The sequence below is a fragment of the Puma concolor genome, chromosome D3 (assembly GCF_028749965.1).
Source record: "Puma concolor isolate L17-30 chromosome D3, mPumCon1.1.hap2, whole genome shotgun sequence".
Taxonomy (NCBI): domain Eukaryota; kingdom Metazoa; phylum Chordata; class Mammalia; order Carnivora; family Felidae; genus Puma; species Puma concolor.
The window spans coordinates 80569770-80595399 of record NC_141678.1 but is presented as its reverse complement, the minus strand read 5'-3'; the positions used below and the strand labels follow the sequence as shown (position 1 = coordinate 80595399).

Here is a 25630-nt window from a genome sequence, read left to right as displayed (position 1 = left end):
ACTGCCAGGGGCGGGCGGTGAGGCATGTGTAAATGAAGACAGTCCTGGGGGGTGGAGGATACAGTCACACACCCGTCACAAACCCAACGTGCGGACGGGGTCAAAACCCACCCTGCAAAGAGGTCTATCAGGAGGAAACGTGCGAGCAAAATTTTCCCCACGTTAGCATCCTTCCTCCCCAAATGGTCTGGGACACTTGCCTTCAAACACTGCATAAAGAACAGGACTTTTTTAAAGCTCAGAAGGAAGGGACCAGGAAAATCACTTACCAGACGCAGGTGGCTGGTCACTGGAGGGGCTTCCAGACCCCGGGCCTCCCCTCACCGAGCCGGGAAGCCTTACGTCGGCCCCGTCCGTGGGCTGGCCTGTCCCCTCGGCTGCTTCTTCAGGCGGGGGGCCCATGCCATAGGCGCACTGGGGCAAAGGTCCACTTTTCGCGGTAGGCGTGAGGGGTTCCCGGTCCTCCCCGGGAGGGTTTCTGCAGCCTGCGCAGCCCTCTGCTGAGCTGGGGCTGGCAGCCCAGTGGGGGCAATTGCCACCCTCCACTTCTTTTTGCAAGTACTTTTCGGGGGCTATGGGAATCCAGTCGGTCCTGCACGGGGGCTCCGTGAAATTGCAGCTTTCAGAATCCACCAAGCCCTCTGTGCCAGTGAAGCACTGGCTTAAACTGTCATTCTCCCCCACCTCCAGGGGCTCAGGGAAAGGGGGTGTGGATTTGCTGCCAGGCCGAGGGAGGGACAGTGAAGAGTCTGGGGTCTGGGAGGGCCTGTCTACATATTCATCTTCCATGGGCATCTGCCTGAAGGGGTCCCCCTCAATCTCGCTGACCAAGGTGAGCACTCCAGCATCTTCTCCCTGTGCACAGGGACCACCCCCTGTGCACACACCGCCACAGAGGCCAACGCCGTCTGGACAGCACATATCTTCGGGAAACATCTTCTCTTCCAGAGTCAGCAGTAAGACACCTTCACAAATTTCACGCTGACTAGAGGCTTCCATATGAGTGCTGCTAAAATTGTTGCCTGAGGACTCCTGCAGATTTCAATTCAGAAGGCACAGGTATTAATGCCCACACTTACTAGAACGTGTTCCTGCTAAACACAGCTGAAAATGGTTCATAGTAATTATTTCCACCGTGACAAGTACAGATGGACCACTCACTATGGTATTTTGCCTGTGTTATTTAACATTACAGAATGGGGGAGAACCCTAAAATGGAATCCAACCAGAAACGAATGAATCAAACTGCATTTCCCACGAACAGCACGTTCACACCCAAATAAGGCAAAGGGCTAACTCAACTTTAGAACACAGTGTTTTGTCCATATATGTTCAATCTAAATTAAAAAAAAAAACAAAACTGTAAACAAATAATGAATTCTAGCTAGTAGCTTTGTTTTTTGCTGTGGTACAGTTTAGTAATTGTGAAACTACTGTCTCTGTGTTCCGTCATTGAGCCAATGAGCAAATATGCTGACAGTAACGGGTGCCACATTTCATCCTGTTGGGAATGGGAGAGGGGAGATTCAAATCCAGGTAAGGGAAAGACCGAATGAATCCTGTGGTGTTGGGATTGGGATTGGAATTGGGAGAATCAGGATGAGCTCCCGGTTTAAAGTTTATATTCTTCATGTCTTAAAGACAATAGATTTAAGGGACAGAATCAGGTAATTGAAGACATATTAATAATTAATAGCACATGTGGATAATAGTTCGTAACACTATTACATTTCTTGATTTTGATAAAGGTTCTAAGGTTATGTAAGAGAATGTGCTTGCTCTTAGGAAATTCACCCTGAAGCATTTAAAGGTATAGGAGCATGATGTCTGCCTTTCACTCTAAAATGGACCACGAATAAAAGCACACATAGACATATACACACAGACAGACGGCCAATGATACAGTATAAGCAATTGCTGGGTCTGAGTTTAGGGCATGTGGCAGTTTTTTGTGTGCTATTCTCACTGCTTTTCTATAATTTTGAATATATCAAAATTAAAAGTTACCAAAATAACTCTTTTCAATCACTCTGGAGTAAAGGAAGATGGCAGCTCTTTCCTACTCAGAATCTGTCCTAGGCGATCAAGACTGGCACCAGAAAGCAACATAACTGATGTATGTGCACAGAGATGATGCGTGGCATGAAATGCAAAGAAAACAGCATTTAGATGAGCAGCTGTGTGGGCTTTGGCTTATCCTGTAGCGACCAATCCTGGGATTGGAGGCTCCGTCCCTCCAGGCTTTACCCCTTTCCCAGCGGGGCTCGGCATTTGACTACCAACCGCTACAGTTAGATGTACTAACATGACTACATGTTAGTAGTCAACAGCCTACTGTTAAAAGTACGTTAAGGAGACACTTAAGACTTTTAAATTTACCTTATTTCCACTTAGGCGGCCGCAAGCCTCATTGACCCAGTGCCACAAATTAGCTAGAAAAACAAAGTAAGGATAAGAACTTCATATTATTATTTCCTCTAATTCAGTATTCTTGACCACTCTGTCAGCTGCGTGTATCTCTAACCACAGTCCTCTGCAAGTCTTTTCAGTGAGAGTTCCTGAGAGTGAAAACATTAAAAAAAAAAAAAAAAAATCAACCAATTCAAAGACTCTTCCTACCGAAACCAGAACTTTCTGATCTCTGCAAAGCCCAAGTATCACGCACTGACGTTCTTCCAAATTCCTCTGGGCACACTCAGAGCGGCTGCTAGGACTTCAGGGGTTCTCCTTCCCTTTGCAAGTTTTCTTTGATACGAGGGAAGAGGGATGGGCAGGTGGGGCTGGGCACTGCGGGGGGAATAAAGAAGACACTGGTCTGGGACACTGACTTTCCAGTACCCTAACTCCAATGTCTGTACAACACAGGGAAACTGCATGCCGGAAGGCTGTGGCAGGCCCCCCCTGAGCTCCAGCGGGCCCCGAGTCCATAAAACCTATGAATTTATGTTCTACAAAGATAGAATTTTAGCCCACCTCCGCTGACTTTGATGGGGGGGGGGGGTGCTGTCCATTCTCCATTAGAAGATAATCAGGTCATGATAATAGCTAATGCTCCCTATTACATGACCTTGTCCGGTCCATTTCACTTCTCTGAGCCTCAGTTTCCTCATCATGAAACGGGAGAAATATCAGCACCCGCCTTATGGTGCCGTTGTGATTTCACGACTGCTCGTAAAACACGTAAGCGTGCTGGCACAGGATAAATATTCAGTATGTGTCAGTTACTGCAATGACCTTTGTTATTAGTTTCGCGTCTTTTCTGTATTTTTGAAATTACACAAAAATAAAGTTACCCCAAATAAAAGGAAACCTGTAGCTCTTCCCTTGGAGGGATCCGTACTAGATAATCCCAAATGGTACTAAGAAAGGATATTTGTACGCAGAGGGGATACTCATAATTACTAAGATGATCTCTCTCCCAGATGACTGCAAAAGCCCTCCTAACTGTATGTCTGCATCCACTCTTACTGCACCCCCAAAGTTGTTTTCCATCTACAACCAGAGGGCTGTTTTCACTGCTCTTTGCTAAGGATAAGGAGCAAACTCCGAACCCAAGCCTGCAGCGCTCCATCATCTGGCCACCCCTCCCCATCCAGTTCCATCTCACGCTGGTGCTGACTTTCTGCTCCAGCGGCACTAACCTTAACTAATGCCAACTGGCCTTCAGATCTCAGCTCCGTATCTCTTCTGGGAGACCCTTGCTGGCCCCAAGGTCAGAGGACCCCCTGTTATCTGCTCACCTAGAGCTCCGTAATTTCCCTTTTTAGTACTCAGTCTCACTGTGGTGCTCGGTAACGAGCCCCCAGTGCCAGTCCCATCCCTGGTAGCCAAAACACGTGTGCCCCATGAACAGATGAAGGGAAAGCCAATAGCTCTAAACCTTCATTCGGTAATTGGTAGACCCATCGTCTTTCTCACTGAGAAGATATGGCAGTAAGAGATTATTACAGAGACAAAAACTAAAAAAAAACCCCAAAAGATCAGAAATCTGTTTATCTCACATAAACTCCACAAGTGACCCTCACCATCTGAACATGCATTATTCAAATCCCTAGTTACTGGGTCGCTAGGGACGTGGAGCATCGCTAAATAAAAATATTCAATAATGAGTAGACTCAAAGAGAACAGAACACTGCTCTCTGCTTAACATAAGCATCTTCAAACATCATCTTCCCTGTTTAAAAACTTTTGATTACCCCGTGTTACATCAAGTAACGTGACGTTAATGGAAACAGCAAGATATGTGAGGTTTCATGAAGTCCATGCATGTGATACAGGAGAACTGATCGAACCACAGCCAAGCCGAGGTGGATATGACAAACACCCGAGCAACTGAAAATGGAAAAAGGATGGCGGGACAACAGGTGCTCCAAGAGAGGAAGATCTGACCTTGAAAGCATGAAGAAATCGCTCAAGGAATCCTTTTTTTTTTTTTTTCTCAACGTTTATTTTATTTTTTGGGACAGAGAGAGACAGAGCATGAACGGGGGAGGGGCAGAGAGAGAGGGAGACACAGAATCGGAAACAGGCTCCAGGCTCTGAGCCATCAGCCCAGAGCCCGACGCGGGGCTCGAACTCACGCGAGATCACGCGAGACCTCGCGAGATCGTGACCTGGCTGATGTCGGACGCTTAACCGACTGCGCCACCCAGGCGCCCCAAGGAATCCTTTCTTAAAAACGACACTCTTTCAGCTTTGTCGTGTAGAAGCCAAATGTGACGTGAGGCTAAAAGGCACCATCAGTTGCTCTTGCTATAAGGTAACATCCGATTATTCATTCTAAGAACAAGCACCTAAATTTTACTGAATAGAAGATACTTTACTTTCATAATTTCATTTTCGTATTGCAAGGTAAGACCCCAGTCAAAACTTTATGTCTGCCATTTACTGGAACATTTGTCTCTATTTTAAGTGGGTGCATTAAAAATGTTGGTATTCTTGAGGCTCCTGGTGGCTCAGTTGGTTAAGCATCCGACTCGTGATTTTGGCTCAGGTCATGATCTCACGGTTCACGAGACTGAGCCCCACATCGGGCTCTTGCGCTGATAGCACAGAACCTGCTTGAGATTCTCACTCTCTCCCTCTCTCTCTGCCCCTTCCCTGCTCGCTCTGTCTCTCTCACCCTCTCTCTCAAAATAAATATTCTGGGTGATTCAGTTGGTTAAGTGTCTGACTTCGGCTCAGGTCATGATCTCACGGTCCGTGGGTTCAAGCCCCGCATTGGACTCTGTGCTGACATCTTGGAGCCTGGAGCCCGCTTCGGATTCTGTGCCTCCCTTTCTCTGCCCCTCCCCCACTCTCAACTTACCTCTCTCTCTCAACAATAAATAAACATTAAAAAATTTTTTTTCAATATTTTTTAAAAACGGTGGTATTCTTGGAAAAAGGCAACTCATTCACACCTGATGATCTATCCTGCGTGAACACACAGCCTAAGAGTCATCAGTTCCTGAACCTAGAAAGGGATCTGCTTTCTTTGAGATTACTTTTCAAAAACCAGTGTAGATACAATACCTGTTACTGCTTTCCCTTTTTTCCTATAGTAAACACCAAAGATGACAGCAGCAACTAATGCCACAGATATGAAGAGAAGCAGAATAATTAAACCGGGCAAGTATATCTTGGATTCTGTATTGGAAGAAAATAAGAAAAAGGTGTTAAAGATGATTTCACATCATTCTCTAGTTATTGTAATTGTTGTTTAAAAACAAAACCCTTTGAATCAAACCCCAGAGTGGAGGATGCTGGTCTGACAGCAGAGAAGAAGGACGGTCCCCAACTCTGATGGCAGGTGTGCAGAGAACGCTGACCTCTGGAAGGGGGAAAGTGACTTTGCTGCCAGCCTCGCGCCCGGCGTCCCTCCGCAAGCCAGCCCAGGGCTGTCTTTAAACATTGCTATTTTAGCACAACTCTAATCATGCTGACCGTGCCATCTAGATCCATCTTTGCTTACCAAGAACGACACCTCATTCCCTCCAGCTGGACGGCCTCCAAGGCCAAAGGAAGCCCCTTATCCTATCTCTTTCCAAAGAACAACGTGGCACCGGGGTTCTGCCGGTCGTGAGAACAGAACCATGGCCGTCCTGCGAAGTGTTTCAGGTAGGTCATCTACAACACAATGTGACACAACCATTTCTCCCATACCTCTTGATCACTTCCTTACTAGAACCTTTATATGATGGGTTCTTGGTTTACATGCCCTGGTTTCCAGGACTCCCGCCTCTCCTTCCCTTCTCTCTTGTTAAGAGTAGTTTTTGGGTTGCCTGGGTGGCTCAGTCGGTTGAGCGTCCGACTTCGGCTCAGGTCATGATCTCACGGTTCACGAGTTCAAGCCCCGCGTCGGGCTCTGTGCTGACAGCTCGGAGCCTGGAGCCTGCTTCGGATTCTGCGTCTCCCTCTCTCTGCCCCTCCCCTGTTCATGCTCTGTCTTTCTCTCTCTCAAAAAAAAAAAACAAACAACCCAAACATTTAAAAAAAATTGTAGCTTTTCATTCTCTCAGTTGTTTCCAATGTTATCTTTAAAATGGTCTTTTTTTAATGCTGCTCTGTGCTAACTCCATGTGCGGAACGCCTAGGGGTCCTCCTGTTTCCCAAAATGTCAAACCTAAACCCTTAATTAGCCCCATTAATCTGTGGCCTGGGTTCTCTTGCCTCATTACGAGGGTCTTCCTGCTGTGTGTGCCATCTCCAGTGCTGCCATATCTGGACCCACCTCTGCCCCATGTCACTCCCCTTGGTAACCAGCATCCAGTTGACAAAAGCTGTCAACTTTTCCGTCAAGCGTTGATCACTTAAGCTACTTCAAATTAACTTGATCTACAAAACGTGCCGTATATAACAATAGCGATACTCTAACTCTAGCTGGTGACCAAAAATCTCCCACAGACACCCTTACTGTGATCTCCACTATCCTGCCATATTGGGGCATTTTAATTCATGTTTATAGCTCCATTTCTTTTTTCTTTTCTTTCTTTGTTTCTTTCTTTCTATTTTTGCATATATGAATATTTTATTAGTCATCCATTCCAGCAGGAAAGTTTCAAGTAAACAACATATATCGAGTTAGAACACAGATGGAAGTGAAGGGGGACCACGGATCAGATGGGATGAAACTGAGGTGAACCCCTTCAGGCACAGCATGTACTTTGGAAGACATCTAGAAGAGCGGACGAGACTGGGCATATCTACAACCAACCCGCTCTGTTTAAACATACCATTTGGTGGCTTTGTAGACGGCAGAGAAGAACTGCAAACCACATCTGATTTATCGGTCCCATGGCGTACTTCCGTCTCTCCGAGAACGCTACAGCTGTGGAGGTAGAATTGGTTAAGTACTCGGTTTCATATTCTTGTTTTTAAAAAACAACGCTACACAAGGCTCTACTCCACTAGATTGCTAGCTCCTTCGGGAGAAAAACTGAGGTCTTCCTGCACACGGGAATCCCCAGTGCCTGTCACACACTGTAAGGGTGGACAAATGAGTGAGCAAAAGTAACCACTGCCAGGGTTCTCTAAGAACTAGTCTGAGACTGTGTTCTGGAAAAGAGCACTGGTGTCTTCAGTAAAGATGCCAAATGGTTCAGTGGCCTTGGCTGAGTGATAAACTTTTGCTGAATGCTCTTTTGAAGCTGAAAACACAAAAAATCTTTTTCAACATAAAACGTGAGTAAGTGGATTAGAAAATAAATATCTAATGAGAATTACTATATTGGGAATTTTTTAGGATTCAATACATGTATTTATATTAGTATTCAATAAAAAGCACACAATGGAAGGACCCAGGGATTCCACTATATATACATAATTTCATTGCACACACACACACACACACACACACACACACACACACGCAAGCATTAAGTGCGAAACAGTATATATACACGAGATGATGCACTAAGAATTATTTATCACTGTGACAGACTGGAAACTACTTAAATGGCTATCAAAAGGGAAATTATTAAATAAAATGATGGTATAGCTCTATGGTGAAACACTAGCGACCAAAAGCCACAAAGATCTAAGTCAACAAACATGGAATGAGCTCCTGTTAGCATATATTATGTGAAGAAGCCCAAGATGTATAGAGTATGCAAACATTTACATGAACAGGAGGCTTCCATATGCACACACACACACACACACACACACAAATCTCTGGGCAAATACACCAGTGGTGTGGGGAAGCTGGGAAGCGTGGGAGCGGCGAGGGAATGATAATAAACATCATAAGTCATTCTCAAGTAAATAAGGTTAGAAAAACGAAAAAAGAAGCTGCAACTGGAAGTCAAAGATTCGATCCAACTGAATCTAAACAGTAGTACAGAACTCCTGTCACACATCAAGTTGAAGACAGTGCAGGTGGAGTTTAAAATCAAACTCAGGGCACCTGGGTGGCTCAGTTGGCTAAGCCTCACACTTCGGCTCAGGTCGTGATCTCACAGTCCGTGAGTTCGAGCCCTGTGTCGGGCTCTGTGCCGACAGCTCGGAGCCTGGGGCCTGCTTCGGATTGTGTCTCCTTCTCTCTCTGCCCCTTCCCCACTCATGCTCTCTCTCTCAAAAATGAATAAATGTTAAAAAAAAATTTTTTTAAATAAAATAAAATCAACAAACTCTCTTGGCTCCTCTGTTGTCACTTACTTGGTCCAAGGTTTGCATTTTTCTGTGGAAGAGAAGGCATCTGAGAAGGAGCCCACAAGGCAGGGCTCGCACACTGTGTCCTTGCTGAGCTGCACTGTCAACAAAATGGACAAAAGAACAAACAAAACAAACAGGCACACTTAGAGATCGGCCAGGCTGAAGGCCCCGAGGACCCGAGATCAGGAGCCCCGCCAGTGCCTCCAGCCTCCCCACTCCCATTGTCACTGCCTATGGCCGATTGCTTTGGTTCATCTTGGCTGTAGAGGGCCCAGCGTCCCAGAACCGCCCTTAGAAAGGTAACTGGCTCACTGTCAGGTTACTGACATCAGCGTCTGAGTTAGGGACTCATGCTTTGCTGTTCAGAGCCGCTGTCCTGGTCATGTGGGGAGCCTGCTGTCTGCCTTGTTTTAACCAGGCACCTGTCCGATCTCCCCTTTCAGCCTTTTGGGTTCATAGCAGCTTTTGTCTACAAAGGATGGCAGCCTTTTCACAGCTTTTAAGGCAAACTTCCTGTCATGACTCCTGACCAGCTAAATCTTACCAGTCCGGACACTAGAATGTTTGTAACAAAGTTTTCTCTAAGAAAAACAGAAACAAAAGCAACCCTTCCCCAAAAAACCCTACGGATCTCCTTCTCTTAAAGCAAGAGTTGGTAGCAAATGTTTTCTAAAAAGGGCCATACAGTAAATATATTAGGCTTTGCAGGCCTTCTGATCTCTGTAATTACTTGTAGCATGAAAATACCATAGACAATATGTTAAAAAAAAAAAAAAACACACAACAACAACGATATGGCTGTGTTCCAATAAAACTCTATTTACACAAACACAGTGGTGGGATGGAGTTTGGACCCCTGCCTTAATCCATGGCAGTGCAAGCAGAAATTGGTTGTAGTTAGGAAGCCTTCTTCAGATCTCTAACATTCCTCATCAACTATGTTATCAAAATAGGAAATATCTCCAATTTCCTAGGTCTATTATCCTTACTGTAACCGACACGTGATGCCCCTTTGGTAATTCCAATAAAGAAGAACATTGGTGGAGCGCCTGGGTGGCTCAGTTGGTTAAGCATCGACTTTTGATTTTGGCTCAGATCATGATCTCAGAGTCATAGGTTGGAGCCACGCTCAGCCTGGAGCCTACTTGGGATTCTTTCTCCCTCTCTCTCTGCTCCTCCCCCCGCTCCCCTCCCCTCCCCCAATCAACCAATCAATGAACATTGGCTACTATGTGATATCATAATCAGGCAATCAGTGCCAAAATCACAATTTACTCTTAAAGCAGTTAATTTACGCTTGAAAGCACTCCTGTGATTTATTTTCATAAATAAAGCATTAAAATAATAAATTGCACTTTCTTTGTCCAAAGTCAAATGGGAAGTACATTCTTGATTTCTGTAATTGCCTCAATAAGTAGGGTACCCCAAAGGATACAAAAATGCTGATTTGAAGGGGCACATGCATCCCAATGTTCATAGCAACACTGTCAACAATAGCCACACTAAGAAAGAGCCTGAATGTCCATCGACTGATGAATGAATAAAGAAGATGTGGTTTATATATACAGTGGAATATCATTGGGCAATCAAAAAGAATGAAATCCTGCCATTTGCAACAGCGTTGTTGGAACTAGAGTGTATTATGCTAAGTGAAATAAGTCAGTCAGGGAAAGACAAGTATCATATGATTTCACTCAAATGTGGAATTTAAGAAACACAACAGATGAACATAGGAGAAGGGAAGGAAAAATAAGATAAAAACAGAGAGGGAGGCAAACATAAGAGACTCTTAAATCCAGAGAACAAACTGAGGGCTGATGGGGTGGGGGGGGGGGAGGATGGGTGATGGCACTTATTGGAATGCGCACTAGGTGAGAAATGTAAGAGATGAATCACTGGGCTCCACTCCTGCAACCATTATTACACTATATGTTAACTAACTTTGACTGAAATTAAAAAAAAAAAAGTAATTATTAATAATTAATCTAATAATCCCCAATCTAGTAGTTTGATTCACTTTGAAACGATATTAACAGAAGCCCAGTTAACATCTAGTTGCTCACATGAATTCAGACAGCTTTGAAAAATATTAACACACTCTAGAAGAGTAACCCTTAGAAACAAAGAGACTTCCTAAGGAGCCACAAGTCACACATGGCTTTAAAGGCATTAAATCCAAGCACTGGACTCTCACATCTACTATTTGAGACAACTGACCTGCCAGAGGCATCCTATAGGTTCTCCTTTCCTCTTTCCCTGGACACAATCACACTTTCCCCACTTTACAAAAGAAGGCAGGCTGCTTGCCCGCTCCAAATCCTGCTCTGGTGCTAAACCTCTGAGACGCCAAAACAAAACAAAACAACATAACAAATCGAAATACCGGTAATGGCAAAACTCCTGCATTCAGAGCACCTCCATACAGTGTCTGCCTTTTCTTGTCTGTCGAGGGCAAAATGTGAGTGTGACAACAGAATGGGGTATCTGGGACCAGGGTGAGTTGTTCAGAATTCAAATACACTGCAAGGTAGGGCACGAGGGAGATTTTCATTCACCCACTTCGCCCCCTCCATCCTCCACCTATTTTCAGAGAACGCCCCGTTTCCAAAGGAATACGGTGGAGACAACATCCACCAAAGAAAAGGCACCTTTTCTCATGCAGGCGGCAAACGTGTGGGAAGGCTCTGGGCCTTGTCTTAGAATCAAATTCAAAAGGGAGTTGGCTGTCACAGAGAGATTTTTTTTTTTTTTCAATTTGTTTAAAGAGATTAAAAAAAAATTTTTTTTTTACATTTATTTGTTCTTGAAGGACAGAGAGAGACAGAGCACAAGTGGGGAAGGGACAGAGAGAGAAGGAGACACAGAATCCAAAGTAGGCTCCAGGCTCCAAGCTGTCAGCACAGAACCTGACGCGGGGCTCGAACTCACAAACCGTGAGATCCTGACCTAAGCCGAAGTCAGATGCTTAACCTACTGAGCCACCCAGTTTCCCCAGATTTATTTTAATAACTAAAAAAAAAAATCAAGTCAGACTTTTACCAAGAGAAAATCTGGTTCAGTTGATACATTTGGTAAAAAGGGCGGACTGGACCAGTGTGACTGATGGACATTTTCTTCCATAAAAATTGAAATGAATAGCATCTTAATTCTTCTAATCCTGTCCAAGTCTTCTGGGTTAAAACAAGTTGCCTCTAAATGAAAGATCAACAGATATGAAGAATCATTTGTTACATCTTGAAAAAACTGCTTTGGGGTGCTTTCCAGAAGTCAGGGCAGTAAATAACTCTAAGAAATACTTTTCTGTCAAGAAGATATCTATTTCTGGGGCACCGGGGTGGCTCAGTCGGTTAAGCGTGGGCCTTCAGCTCAGGTCATGATCTCACAGTTTGTGAGTTTGAGCCCTGCGTCAGGCTCTGTGCTGACAGCTCGGAGCCTGGGGCCTGCTTCAGATTCTGCGTCTCTCTCTCTCTCTCTCTCTCTCTCTCTCTGCCCCTCCCTCCCTCCCTCCCTCTCTCTCTAAAATAAATAGACATTAAAAGATTTTTTTTAAAGGAGATATCTATTTCTTTACTTTTAACAAAATTGAAAACACAACTGAGTTCTTAACTGAGATATCATTAAAAATACCTTTGAGGGGCACCCTGGTGGCTCAGTCAGTTGAGCGTCTGACTTTGGCTCAGGTCATGATCTTGCCGTTGGCGAGTTCAAGCCCTACCAGGGGCTCAGTGCTGTCAGCACCGAGCCTGCTCCAGATCTTCTGTCTCCCTCTCTCTCTGCCCCTAGCCTGCTTGCGTGCACACACACTCTCTCTTAAAAATAAATAAACATTCAAAAACCTCAGACATCTTTTCATGTCGCACCATTCTGAGGCTTGGACATATAACCAAGAAAGTGTTGAAAGAACAGATACTTGTCTAACAGAAGGTTTCCTTAGCCATTTAGTGATTTATGGGACCAAGTTTCTCAGCAGTTGGTGGAAATAGAATGAATGTTGAATTCTGTTGCATTTTAGCAATAAATAATAGCCAACCATGAATATATGAATAAGAAAAACTCCACTCATTAAGTTCATAAATTTTTTACAATTATATCAAAATATATTTTTGACAATCGGGTAATAACTGTAATAAAATTTAGTCCGGAAGTGTTTTTAACTCTTAGAACCTTGAGTCACGGGAAATTGTTAAAAATTACAATCTCTAATCTGTGTACATTTGCGATGTGAAACTCTATGAAAAGGTGATTCGTAAAAGCCCTCCAAGCATAAAAATACATTAGGATAAAATTCTATGGGGAAAGTGAAATGGATACAAATCAAAGGAGGGAAAAGAACTGTATAAAACTTCCAAGAGTGAAGGACCATTAGTGCATTTTTAAAAGGATGATGATGCTATCAAATTGCTATGCTGTTTAGATGCCACTGAATTCCATTTTTAAAAGTGTTACTGCTGTTATAATTCCTTGGAAACTAATTCCTTAGCAACTCTTTACATTGGCAATAAAAAAAATGTTAGCTGCCAACCTAAAAATATGCCAGGGGCGCATGGTTTTTCAAAAGCCTTCTAAGGGGTTGCACCAGATTTTTAAAAAGGGTCTGAGGACCCCTGCCCGCCTAAGCGACGTTGCACCGGATTTTTAAAAAGGGTCTGCGCGCGCTACCCCTGCCCGCCTAAGCGGGGATCCCAAGGTGTCCCGGATGGAGCCTTCGGTGGAGCGCCCCGCGCCCACATTTCCCTGGACGAGGTTAACCTGGCCCTGCTCAAGGGGGCCCTCAAGCTACTCCCGTGCCACCTGCTTCCCCGGAGCGGGAATGATGCAGAGACGCCTCTCAGAGCCTGCTCCGGCCCCCGCGGGAGAGCCCGCCTGACGCAGGAACCAAACCCCTACCCGGGTGCTGCGCGCCAAAGCCCGGGGCGCACTCGGCGTTGCGGCGACAGCAGTCACAGTCCGCGCTCCAGTGGTAGCCGGCCGTGCAGGCGCAGCGCCGCGGGGCCGTCCGGTTGCCGGGCTCCACGGCCACCAGGGCCTTGCCTGCGGGAGACAGAGACACAGCTGCTCACCTTCCACCTTAGGGCAACCCTGCAACACGGGGACGTGTCACCTGCCTGGCTCCCCGCAAATGCATCACTGGGCCTGGGTTTTCGGGAACTACCAAGCTCCCCCTTCCTGTGCTTCCACTAAAACAGCCCAGCAGGGTTCGTTCTCTCTCTCTCTCTCTCTCTCTCTCTCTCTCTCTCTCTCTCTCTCAATAATTAAGTCTTGTGAGTTTTTTTTTTTTTAATGTTCATTTATTTTTGAGACAGGGAGAGAGAGAGAGGGCATGAGTGGGGGAAGGGCAGAGAGAGAGGGAGACAGGATCCCAAGCAGGCTTCCCTCTCTGAGACCATGACAGGACCCAAAGTCCGATGCTTGCTTAACTGATTGAGCCACCCAGGCACTCCGAGTCTTGTAATTTTTTTTTAAAGGCAATTTTCATAGTAGTGAGAGGACTAAGAAGCGGGGAATTATGATTATTGTCTATTTTGGCTAATGCAAAATAGATTTCACAGCTGCTTAATTTTTAGTGAATTCAAATGTGATCAATAGTCTTAACACTAATGCTAGATTGAACCTAAGAGAACAGGGATCTGGACACCGGGGATTCATCTTGGCATCCTGCAGGACCACAAGATTATTCAGAGCTGTGAAAACAGGGGTCACAGTGTAATCAGAGAAGTGTGATGCGTAATCAGAGAATGCATTACAGAAGTTGAGCCTGATGACATACTTGGAAGTTAATCTCCCCAAATACTCAGGGCAATCTGTTTGGTACTTGTCTCTTTTCTCACAACACATTGCAAAGTGCTCCTCTTCTTAACCCAAAGCTGCCCTTTCCACTTTTTGTGGAAGAGAAGTCATGCTTATACAAGGCCATCTCCATTTGGTGATTCATATTTGCCATTTCACCCACTCGCTAAAATTTCATTGTAACCCCACCTCAGGACTCCTGGCACTTTTGCAGTCATTCTTGGACACATGCAGAACAGTGGAAATTTCAAGCCACTGGCCAGGCATGCATGCTGTCAGCTGAGGTCAAGCAAAGTCCCACTCTGCCTTCTTGTGCCTACTGGAATCAAGTGTCCTTTTTGTGGTCTATTTAGTGTCCCATTTTTGGCATTTCTGTGCTTTTTGTTAGTGATGCCATTGCTTAAAATGGCCCACAGTCATTGTGCAGAAGTGCCATTTGGTATTTCCAGGCCCCTAAAGAAGGCTGTGATGTGTCTCATGGAGAAGATATATGCTAAGATAAACTTTGTCCAGGCATGAATTTCAGCACTGTTGGTTGTAAGTTCAATGTTAATGAATCAGAATATTTATTAAGGTGTCTTTAAACAGAAACACACATAAAACAAGGTTATACATGGATCAGTTAACAAAGATGTTGTGACCAGAGGCTCCCAGGAACCTAACCCTGTATTTCCCCTAGGAGCAGTGGTTCAGTATTTGCTGGTTCATTTTTTGTGATGACTTTATAGAACATTGATGTTATTCTGTGAATAACAGGAATCAACCTGCGCGCGCGCGCGCGCACACACACACACACACACACACACACACACACACACACACGATATAATACAATATTATTTGAAACAGACTTTAGGACCCTATAGGACCCCATCTCACCTGGCCTGTCCAAATAGCCTTACTTATACTGAGTACTTATAGAAGTTTGTTTTGGACAGATTGTGGGTCCTCTCAATTCATGTTGTAATCCTAACCCCCAGGGTGATGGTACTAAGAAGTGCAGCCTTCGGGAGGTGGTTAGGCCATGAGGTTGGAGACACATGAGTGGATTAGTGCCTCTGTACAAAAGCAGACAGCTTCCTTCCTCTGTTCTCCACCATATGGAGACACGGCAAGAAAATCTTGAAATCCTGAAGAGGGCACTCACCAAGAACCCAACCATGCTGGCACCCCCATCTCCCACTTCCAGCCTCCAGAACTGGGAGAAATAAAGGTCTGTTGTTTGAGCCACTCAGTCTGTGCTATTCTGTTAGAGAAGCCCAAGTTCCTGCCCTCAGGGAGGGGATGTTTCCTATTCCCATTCTTTTTAGACCCGAGCATGGAGAACCTGAGAAATCTTCCTGCTGAGAAATCTTCCTGCCTCCCTCCTGTGTCCGCTCTGCTCCCCGGGGCCCAGATCAGTTGTATAGCACCAAGGCCAATCTGCATAAACATGTGCCTAATGCCACAACATACATGGACAAGGATCACTTCCTTGGAAAATTCTAATTCCACGACCCACTCAAATGTGAGTGCATGTAAGCCGGTGTGGTGATGAAAAATTTTGACGTTATTTTTAAGTATCTTAACGTACCAGGTTTGGGGCTTTAATTGACTTTGGCAGGAGACAGAATGAATCTTTATTTCCAAGAGACAGCAGTGAGTCAAGGTCATTACTAAGCAGTGGGAAAGAAAAAAAGACTTGATCAGATGCTTCTGCTCAGTGGAGTTTCCATGTTACCTTTTGCGGCCAAAATCTGCCAGCTGTGTCTAACACATTAGAAAATTATGACGTTTAAAAAAAAATACTTCTCTCCTAATTCTGTCCACTGAAAAGAACCTATAAACAAGGATCAGTCTGGTAATAGTGAGCCTCACTGGCACCCAGAGTGAGGTCGCCAAATAAGATGTTCCTCTGGATGCAGTCAGGAATTCTTTTTTTTAAAATTTTTTTTTTTTTTCAACGTTTATTTATTTTTGGGATAGAGAGAGACAGAGCATGAACGGGGGAGGGGCAGAGAGAGAGGGAGACACAGAATCGGAAACAGGCTCCAGGCTCTGAGCCATCAGCCCAGAGCCTGACGCGGGGCTCGAACTCACGGACCGCGAGATCGTGACCTGGCTGAAGTCGGACGCTTAACCGACTGCGCCACCCAGGCGCCCCATGGAATTCTTAAAGAAATGGCTGGTTTGGGGTTCGAAGCAGGAAATGTCCAAGATGAGCCTAGAGGCAAGGGGACCTCTTAAAGTCACCTGGGGTCATAGCAAAGACTGAGGGGCCAGCTGGAGGAGGTAAGATAATCTGAGCACCCATACAACTAGTAACTGCAATAGATTAAAATACCTCAAATATGTCTAAATGGCTGCGTTCGTAATATTCATACAAATCCTTTGGAGAAGCTTGGTGATCTAGGCATTATTTTGAAAAGTGGTAAATAGGGGCGCCTAGGTGGCGCAGTCGGTTAAGCGTCCGACTTCAACCAGGTCACGATCTCACGGTCCGTGAGTTCGAGCCCCGCGTCGGGCTCTGGGCTGGTGGCTCGGAGCCTGGAGCCTGTTTCCGATTCTGTGTCTCCCTCTCTCTCTGCCCCTCGCCCGTTCATGCTCTGTCTCTCTCTGTCCCAAAAATAAATAAACGTTGAAAAGTCGTAAATAAAGTTACAAGCATTCATTCTGCCTTTCCTGTATATACTGTGATTCAGGGTAACAATTAGTTGAGGAGGGAAGCTTCCCCAACTATAATGAAGAAGGAGTGATAGAAGGTCACCTTTCTACAGCTCCTAATGAAAATGGATCGAGGCCATGATGGTCGACTGCCGCTGATATCACAAGAAGAGAGGTAAGCAGCTAGCTACTATATGATCCCTGCATCATGCCAACTATGAAGCAGTTTTGCAAAACAAACAAACAAACAAACAAACAAACAAACAAACAAACAAACATACCCAGCTTTTCATGAGCCTTCTAGACCTAACAATCGCTTTGCAGGAAATAGAAGAGACAGGAAAATCTGTTAAATGACACAAAGGGAATGCAACCAGCAGAAATCAGACTGTGGAAACTTCACAGGATTACAAAGATGGTTTCTGCAACAGAGAAACTAAATGGGAAAGAAAAAAAAAAAGGCAAAGGAACCTCTAGGTCAAGACTAAAGGGACATATTTTGATCCTGATTCCTACAATTAAACTATAATTAAAAATTTTTTTGACTCAAAATAAAAAAAATTAGCAGTCTGATAGGGAGATCAAACTGTATAGTAAGACACTTACGGCTCAGGAAAAGACTTGAGAGTCAGATCTGGCTTTGAGTCCTGCTTCTCATTTGTTCACCTTAGAAAAGTCACCCAACCTCTCCTGGTCTCAATTATATTCGAACAAAAGTTTGACATGAAGGGATGCCTGGGTGGCTCAGTTGGTTAAGTGTCCAACTCTTCATTTTAACTCAGGTCACGATCCTACGGTTTGTGGGATTGAGCCCCGCGTTGGGCTCCGTGCTGAGCGTGGAGCCTGCTGGGGGTTCTCTCCCTCTCTCTTAAAAAAAAAAAAAAAATGTTCTAGGGGCACCTGGGTGGTGCAGTCGGTTAAGCGTCCGACTTCAGCCAGGTCACGATCTCGCGGTCCGTGAGTTCGAGCCCCGCATCAGGCTCTGGGCTGATGGCTCAGAGCCTGGAGCCTGTTTCCGATTCTGTGTCTCCCTCTCTCTCTGCTCCTCCCCCGTTCATGCTCTGTCTCTCTCTGTCCCAAAAATAAATAAAACGTTGAAAAAAAAATTAAAAAAAAAATGTTCTAAATGAAGAATGTTCACACAATGCTTCGGGATCTGAAGCACTTGCTTCTCGGGGTCCAAGGTCAAAGCTTCTCCCTATGCCCCCCAAAAGAGATAGCACCACCGTATCAAAAATATCACTTATTCACACTTGCTGCTGATATGCCTGACTTACCTGAGTCGCAGACTTTATGCAGTAAGCATTTATCTTCTTCATTCCAGGTGTCTAAGTACTCGTCCGGGCCACACGGCAGGCATACACTCTCCGAGGTAGTAGTGCATTTAGAAGACATGTACTTTCCTTAATTTAGGAGAGAAAAAAATGCACCAATTGAAAATACCCCCCCAAGAAAAATAACAACAAAAATACACCAATCTATTGGACCATTTAAAGGACTGTGATCCCAGGAAGTCCCCTAACACAGTAGGATACAAGGGATGAGGCCACATATCAGTGATGGGCTCTCAGGCATCCCAGCTGGCTAAAACAGCCTCTCCTAGGTTTGCTGTGCTCAAGGTGAGCGGCCTTTTAGCTCATCTAAGTAAAACATCATCCTTTCCACCCTACATCTCTGCTGACCAGGGAAAAGGAGGATGGTTTTCTAACAGGTAACTGTAGAACTTGAGGGGTTCCCTGGGGGCTAAACAAGAATTTCACCTTACCCCTGCCCTCCCATCTCCAAAATCCCCTCTGCTGTCAATCTGGAGACTTAACTTCTTTTGTTCTACATATACTGGAGGCTCACAGGTAACTCAGTTTGACTAAACAGTACTACACACACACACACACGCATGCACACACATGCACACACATGCATGCATGCTCACGAAAATCACCAGCTCTTGCTCTGCACATCTGAAAAATATTTACATCTTGAATATCTAAAGGATCCTCTTGTAATGTAACCGCGGTTTCTAGAACAATGAATGAGTGAGGACCCCACGGACTTGGGGCTTTACTGAGGCTGTAGAAACACTTGGCCACAATCTGGCAGAGCAACTATGGGGGAGAGGTAACCGGTCCGCCTTCTGCCCCTCAGCAGGTGCGTGGGGAGAAGGTTTAATAGGGTGTAGGCAATTTTCAGCAGCAACAATTCCAGTATGGTATTCCCCCCCCCCCCAAATTTTCTGTAAAATACTTTTAAAGAAGAGTTACATTTTGTATGTTGTAAGTTTGAATTGCAAAGTGCTAAAATATGGTTTTCAAAACCATGGTTTCTCAAGAAATAGCGTTTTAGAAAACTGTGTTCCAGCATAAATTAAGTACCAGTTTCTGCAATTGCTTTTGATTTTTAAGTGATTTTATCTATTGAGAGAAAGGTTTTTGTCTTCGGGGTGACACGCAGTACTACCTGCCACTGCCATAAAAAGTCGATCCAATTTCGTTTTTTTTTTTTTTTTTAATCTGGCAGGATAGAAGTTATTCCTTGGATTAAGAAATAAATGAGGGGCGCCTGGGTGGCGCAGTCGGTTAAGCGTCCGACTTCAGCCAGGTCACGATCTCGCGGTCCGTGAGTTCGAGCCCCGCGTCGGGCTCTGGGCTGATGGTTCAGAGCCTGGAGCCTGTTTCCGATTCTGTGTCTCCCTCTCTCTCTGCCCCTCCCCTGTTCATGCTCTGTCTCTCTCTGTCCCAAAAAAATAAATAAACGTTGAAAAAAAAAATTAAAAAAAAAAAAAGAAATAAATGAGAGCTCCACCCGCTTTTGAGGGGCAAGGAAAGGTGACTCAGACACACAAACCTGGTTCACATTTATGACAGCATCGTCCAAAACGCTCATAATGCCTCTCATGGGTACACGGAGGGGTGATCTGAAAAGTCACCTGCAAAGGAAATTGACACCAGGTAGAGATTTTGCACAAGTCCTTTCTGGATACAACAAAAAGTGAATCACCAAATTCCATTTCTGACAAGCCTAAGAAAACACCATCAACAGTCCTGAAACTGCTCTTTCTGATACCGCCTCCCTGCAATGCCACTTCCCTATATTAGCACATTCCCCACTACGAATGTACGAAACCCATCGGCACTGGCGGTAAAACCCATTTAAGCATTTAAAAATATTCCAGTTCTGCTCATGGTAATATGATGGATTACGGTCACATGGTGGACAGATACATGCTCAGCAACTTTGGTCATAAAACCGTAGAACATAAGGAGGCCCCTTAATATACATATTGTCCACAAGGGATGTCAAATTTGGTCTTACAGACTTTCTCTGAGTTTTTTTAAGCTTATTTATTTTGAGAGAGAGAGAGAGCATGCGCATGTGGGGCAGACAGAGAGGAAGAGAGAGAGAATCCCAAGCAGGTTCCATACCATCAGCATAGAGCCCAATGCGGGGCTTGAACTCATGAACCATGAGATCATGGCCTGAGCGAAAATCAAGAGTCAGATGCCTAACCGACTGAGCCACCCAGGCAGTCCAGACATTCTCTGAGCTTTAAAAGATGTTTAGGGGCACCTGGGTGGCTCAGTTGGTTAAGCAACTGACTTCGGCTCAGGTCATGATCTCACAGTTCGTGGGTTCGAGCCCTGCGTCGGGCTCTGTGCTGACAGCTCGGAGCCTGGAGCCTGCTTCGGATTCTGTGTCTCCCTTTCTCTGCCCCTCCCCCACGTGTGCTCTTCTCTGTCTCCGTCTCTCTCTCTCAAAAATAAAGAAAATGTAAAAAAAATTTAAAAAAAGGGGCGCCTGGGTGGCTCAGTCGGTTAAGCATCCGACTTCGGCTCAGGTCACAATCTCGCGGTCCGTGAGTTCGAGCCCCGCGTCGGGCTCTGGGCTGATGGCTCAGAGCCTGGAGCCTGCTTCGATTCTGTGCTTCCCTCTCTCTCTGCCCCTCCCCCGTTCATGCTGTGTCTCTCTCTGTCTCAAAAATAAATAAACGTTAAAAAAATTAAAAAAAATATATAAATAAAAAAATAAAAAAAAAAGATGTTTAATACTGCTTACCTCTTAGAATCAAAACACACGGAGAATTTTTTAAAGTGGGACAACAACGTGTTACAAGAACACTGCAGGGTTGGAGCTCTGGGTCCTGCGGCCTGCTGGCTGAGAGGATCCCCCCCCACCCTCCCCACCCCCCCCCCCCGCAACTGGCCGCTTAGGCTTTTTGAGCCTCTGTTTCCTTTCTGTACAATTCTAGATACAATTTCCAGATCTGCCCATCTACGTAAAACAAAACAAAAAGCCAAGTCCCCTGCAATCACTCAGAGATTCTTATCACTTTGCCACAGGAAAGCTCCTTCTGCATCAGTTTTCTCAGTGTGCAAGAAACACCACCACAGTCCTGTCGACAGGCAGGCAGGTCAGAAACCGAACGGTGTGGCACAACAGCTGGATTTGGCTCAAAAGTCACCAAAGGCTGCACGCCTGCTGGGGCGCAGGGATCCGAAGTTACAAACCCTGCCCTCAAGGGGCTTATACACACCAGCATGCGTCCCCCGCAGAGGCAGATGCTGCCTCAGCCTGAGAAGGCCAGGGAGGGTGTCCTAAGGACTCTGATAAGTCAGCTCAGTCTTACAAGATGCGTAGAGATGGGCCAGATGAGAGAAAAGGAACTGGCAGGGGGAGGTAGGGAGAGGGAGGAAGGGAGAGAACTTAGAACAGTTCTGAGGCCTAAAATGGCGCATGGGGTCGGGGTGGCGAGGGAGGCCATCAGCAGAGTGGTGGGGGACAGCAATGACTGAGCCCCCCCCCCCCCCAAGAGGGCTTCATCTGCATATTAAAGAGCCTGGTTGGAAGGTGTGGAAATAACAGCTTAGAAGAAGCCCAGCATTCTCAAAATACCTCAGTTATGGAAGGAAGTTTTTTTTTTTTTTAATTTTTTTTTTCAACGTTTTTTATTTATTTTTGGGACAGAGAGAGACAGAGCATGAACGGGGGAGGGGCAGAGAGAGAGGGAGACACAGAATTGGAAACAGGCTCCAGGCTCCGAGCCATCAGCCCAGAGCCTGACGCGGGGCTCAAACTCACGGACCGCGAGATCGTGACCTGGCTGAAGTCGGACGCTTAACCGACTGCGCCACCCAGGCGCCCCTGGAAGGAAGTTTTATGAAGAAAGCACCACAGCCAGAAAACCCGAGGCTAGCTGAGTGGGGGTGGGGGGGACGCAGCCAATGTGGCCCTCTCCGGCCTCCTGCGGGCCAGGCACAGGGCTTCCGGGAGGGAGGGGGCAGGGAGGGCTACTTTGAGGTCGGTGAGAATGCTGAATGTGTTCCTGGGGTCACGTGTGCCAGGGAGGCTGTATCTGGACTAAGCCCAGACAACCCTTCCCGGGGACTTGGGACCCGGCAAGCTGGATGCCCCCCGCGAGCTGGTGCGGGATAGGGCTTAAGGGCCGAGCAGCGAGCCCAGTGGAAACCAGGAAGGGTGACATAACAGAAACCATCCCTCCATTCCGTTCTTTTTGTTGTAATAGGAATCCGTTCCCCCCGAGGCAGCCCCGGTCTGCGACTGGCAAGGCAACAGATGCACGTGGAAGACGAACAGGAGAGAACCGGCAAAGCTGAATGTGGTCAATGCAAATTCTCCCAACTAGGACTCATCTGAGCCTGATGATATGCGAACACTCCTGCCTTACTGATGACAAAGGCAAACAAGAGAAACATGTGGTCAGGCCTCATTTCAGACAGTAAAGGTTATCAATTGCTTCTGACCCAGACGAAAGCTGCAGCAGTCTCTGGAAGATAAGCATAGGCTTTATGTTACCCACAGAGAGGTTCTTTTTAGGGGAATTTGGTAAAAGGTCTACCCCTGAAGCAGCTGCTTAGCACACTGTCAGGCTGTGTCCTGGGTTCCAAAGCCTGGTTCCTGTTGAGCACCAGCTGATGTGAACATGTGGACAATTCGTTTGCCCATCCAGGGGTGTGGCTGTGACTCACTCCGCCCATCCATTTTCGAGCCCACGGATTTCACACCTTCTGGCAAAAAGGGCCAAGTCACTGATTCCAGAGGTGACCAGATGTCCCAGCTCCTCAACAGACAATTCCTTCGAATTCATTTCTCTCTCCTAAGCTGACTGTGACTTTACACCCGAACGTTGTCTTCTTTTTTAAAAATCAATATATAACTCACATAAAACTCATCCCTTGAGAGGGTACAGTTCAGTGGGTTTTAGTATACCCACAAAGCGGTGCAACCACCATGGCCATATAATTCTAGAACATTTTCATCACCCCCAAACCGACATATCTACTTGACAGAGCTATAGCATTACAGATCTTTTAAGCAGCAGCGGCAACAATTTTGCTACTGGAAGATTTGCCACGGTGAGGCAGATAATTAGGGCATTAATCTAATTCGAGGCACAGCTTACAACGCTATTTGGTTCTTTAGGCACGTTACATGCTCTGCAGGATGCCTTCAAACCTTCAAAATGGAATATATATACAACCTAAAAGGCTACCTATACGTACACGTAAGGAAATATGGCTTGCAGGTAAATAAAAAGAATCTGGAAAATTTTCTTTAGGGTGCCTGCACACTCAGGAGAAGGCAAGCCACGCCTTTGTCCTTTTTGCTCCTCCATCCTGGCTCTCTCTGCCAACCTTCTTTGCCTCCACTTGCAGAGATGCAGCTGTAGGACGAACCCTCTTGCTACAGGCCTGAGCGGCTCCTGACCTCACACGCAGCATGCGGAGCCGGCCGTGTGTTGGCCTCGCTCGGATCCCGTGCTCCACTCCCAGGACGGGCTCCAGGGCTGTTCTCCCGGCTGCAGTACCTGGGTTGGTAACTATTAGGAAATCCACCGGCCTGTCTTGCTTCTGCTGGTCCCCTGGGGACCTGTCTCACGATGCTGCAGGCCAGGCTCGCTCCACCTGCCTGTGCCCCCAGCTTCCAAGTCCCTGAGTCCTGCCCGCCTAGCTTGGTCTCCAGTTAGCCTGCGCCCCCTCTCCTTTATGCCCGGAGCTCTCTTATGCCGGTCTCCTCCTGCCTGCATGTCTTGCCAAGTACATCCTTTGAAAGCCATTTTTTGGTGTGAATGCATGGATGGCCCCCAGTCTCTCTTAGTCCGATCCCTCCTTTTGCCTAAGGATTGTAGGTGTGTTTTTTTTTTTTAATCTATTTTTGAGAGGGAGAGAGAGAGAGAAAGAGAGAGAGAGAGAGAAAGAGAGAGAGAGAGAGAAAGAGAGAGAGAGAGAATCCCCACGCAGGCTCTGTGCTGACACGGGGCTCGATCCCACAAACCAGGAGATCATGACCTGAGCTGAAATCAAGATCAGATGCCCAACCAACAGAGCCACCCAGGCACCCCCTTCCTACAGATCATAGCTCTCAGGTCTACCGTCTCACCAGCACCCAGGCTGGGGTGAGCGCCCAGGCTCCTGGAGCCCCTGCTGGTCCTCAGGCCTTCCCTTCCAGCTGCTCAGAATTTGGGCCTACCTCCATCCTCCAAGGCCAAGCTCTCGGTGGTTGTGAGGTGGCTATTATTATTGGTAGCGATCCTAGTAAGGCAGGAATTTGATAAAAAGCCATTCCCGCTCAAATGTTACAAAAGCACACTCACTTGGGGAGTAGGGGAAGTTAGCAGAAGGGGTGATGTGTTAACCCTGCAGTCTCCTTTCTTTGCTCAAGATGCAACAGCAAAAGGCCGTTGGCAACTGCATCGAGACACGCACGACCTGTTAGTTATCTAGATCTTTTTGTTCCAGAACTCCTTTATGATTGGCTTGTTTCCTGCTGAAACAATAGAGCTTTTGAGCCATAGTTGTTTTCATGAAACAAAGCAGCACCACTTTTTGACTTTCCAGTTATGAAATAAAGAATACAGTGACATGATACAAAACTCAAAAGTAACCACAGGCTTTGGGGGAAGTCTCCCTGTCACTTCTCCCGGCAGGTGCCAGCACCGCCCATCCCCTGCTGCATCCCCCTTGCAGGTGTGAAGGGAGAACTGACCTGTGATCCACTGGGGACACTCATCCACAGAACAGGTGCCCTGGAGGCCAGCTTGGGGTCAGGCCTGTCAGCAGCATTTGTGTTTTGGGGAATACGATGGTACTTACAAGTCTTATTTAAAAAAAAAAAAAAAAAAAAAAAAGCCATGTATCGACAGGGTTCTACTACAGTTCTTTTTTAAAATATATATTTTTAAATGTTTATTTATTTTTGAGAGACAGAGCGTGAGCAGGGGAGGAGCAGAGAGAAGCAGACACAGGAGCCGAAGCACCAGGAACCGAGACACCATGAGCTGAGCCGAAGTCGGACGCTTAACCCGCTGAGCCAGCCAGGCGCCCCTCTACTATAGCTCTTAATAAACTACAAAAATGATGTTTGACCCACAGGTTTATATCAACTAGCCTTTGTTTTCTAAAGACTTTCCCCAGATTGATAAGGAACACTGGAGTCTGTTTATAGCAAATATGCTTTGCCAACCCCCCCCCCCCCCCCACATAGATTCCTTGGAAAGCCCTAGAAAGAGGAGTTAAAATGGCGAGACGATACATTTAACTTACTGGCCTTCTGT

The 25630-nt window shown here is 46.1% G+C and overlaps 1 protein-coding gene across 4 annotated transcripts in view; it reads right to left on the bottom strand.

Annotated features, from left to right (window-relative positions):
* TNFRSF11A (TNF receptor superfamily member 11a) overlaps window positions 1-25630 on the bottom strand; it is a 57245-nt gene that overhangs the window by 13534 nt on the left and 18081 nt on the right. Inside the window, exons 1-9 of one of the 4 annotated variants that reach the window (XM_086683161.1) lie at window positions 24671-25180; window positions 19906-19987; window positions 18342-18467; window positions 13522-13665; window positions 8638-8726; window positions 7215-7309; window positions 5515-5628; window positions 2380-2432; window positions 270-1032 (exon numbers count right to left, since the gene is read on the bottom strand). In XM_086683161.1, the coding sequence (XP_086539287.1) occupies window positions 270-1032; window positions 2380-2432; window positions 5515-5628; window positions 7215-7309; window positions 8638-8726; window positions 13522-13665; window positions 18342-18383 (1300 nt within the window). In that variant the 5' untranslated portion in view covers window positions 18384-18467; window positions 19906-19987; window positions 24671-25180. Of the gene's footprint in view, window positions 1-269; window positions 1033-2379; window positions 2433-5514; window positions 5629-7214; window positions 7310-8637; window positions 8732-13521; window positions 13666-18341; window positions 18468-19905; window positions 19988-24670; window positions 25181-25630 lie in introns of those variants that run through there. The other 3 variants (XM_086683160.1, XM_086683159.1, XM_086683162.1) reach the window with 3 other exon arrangements.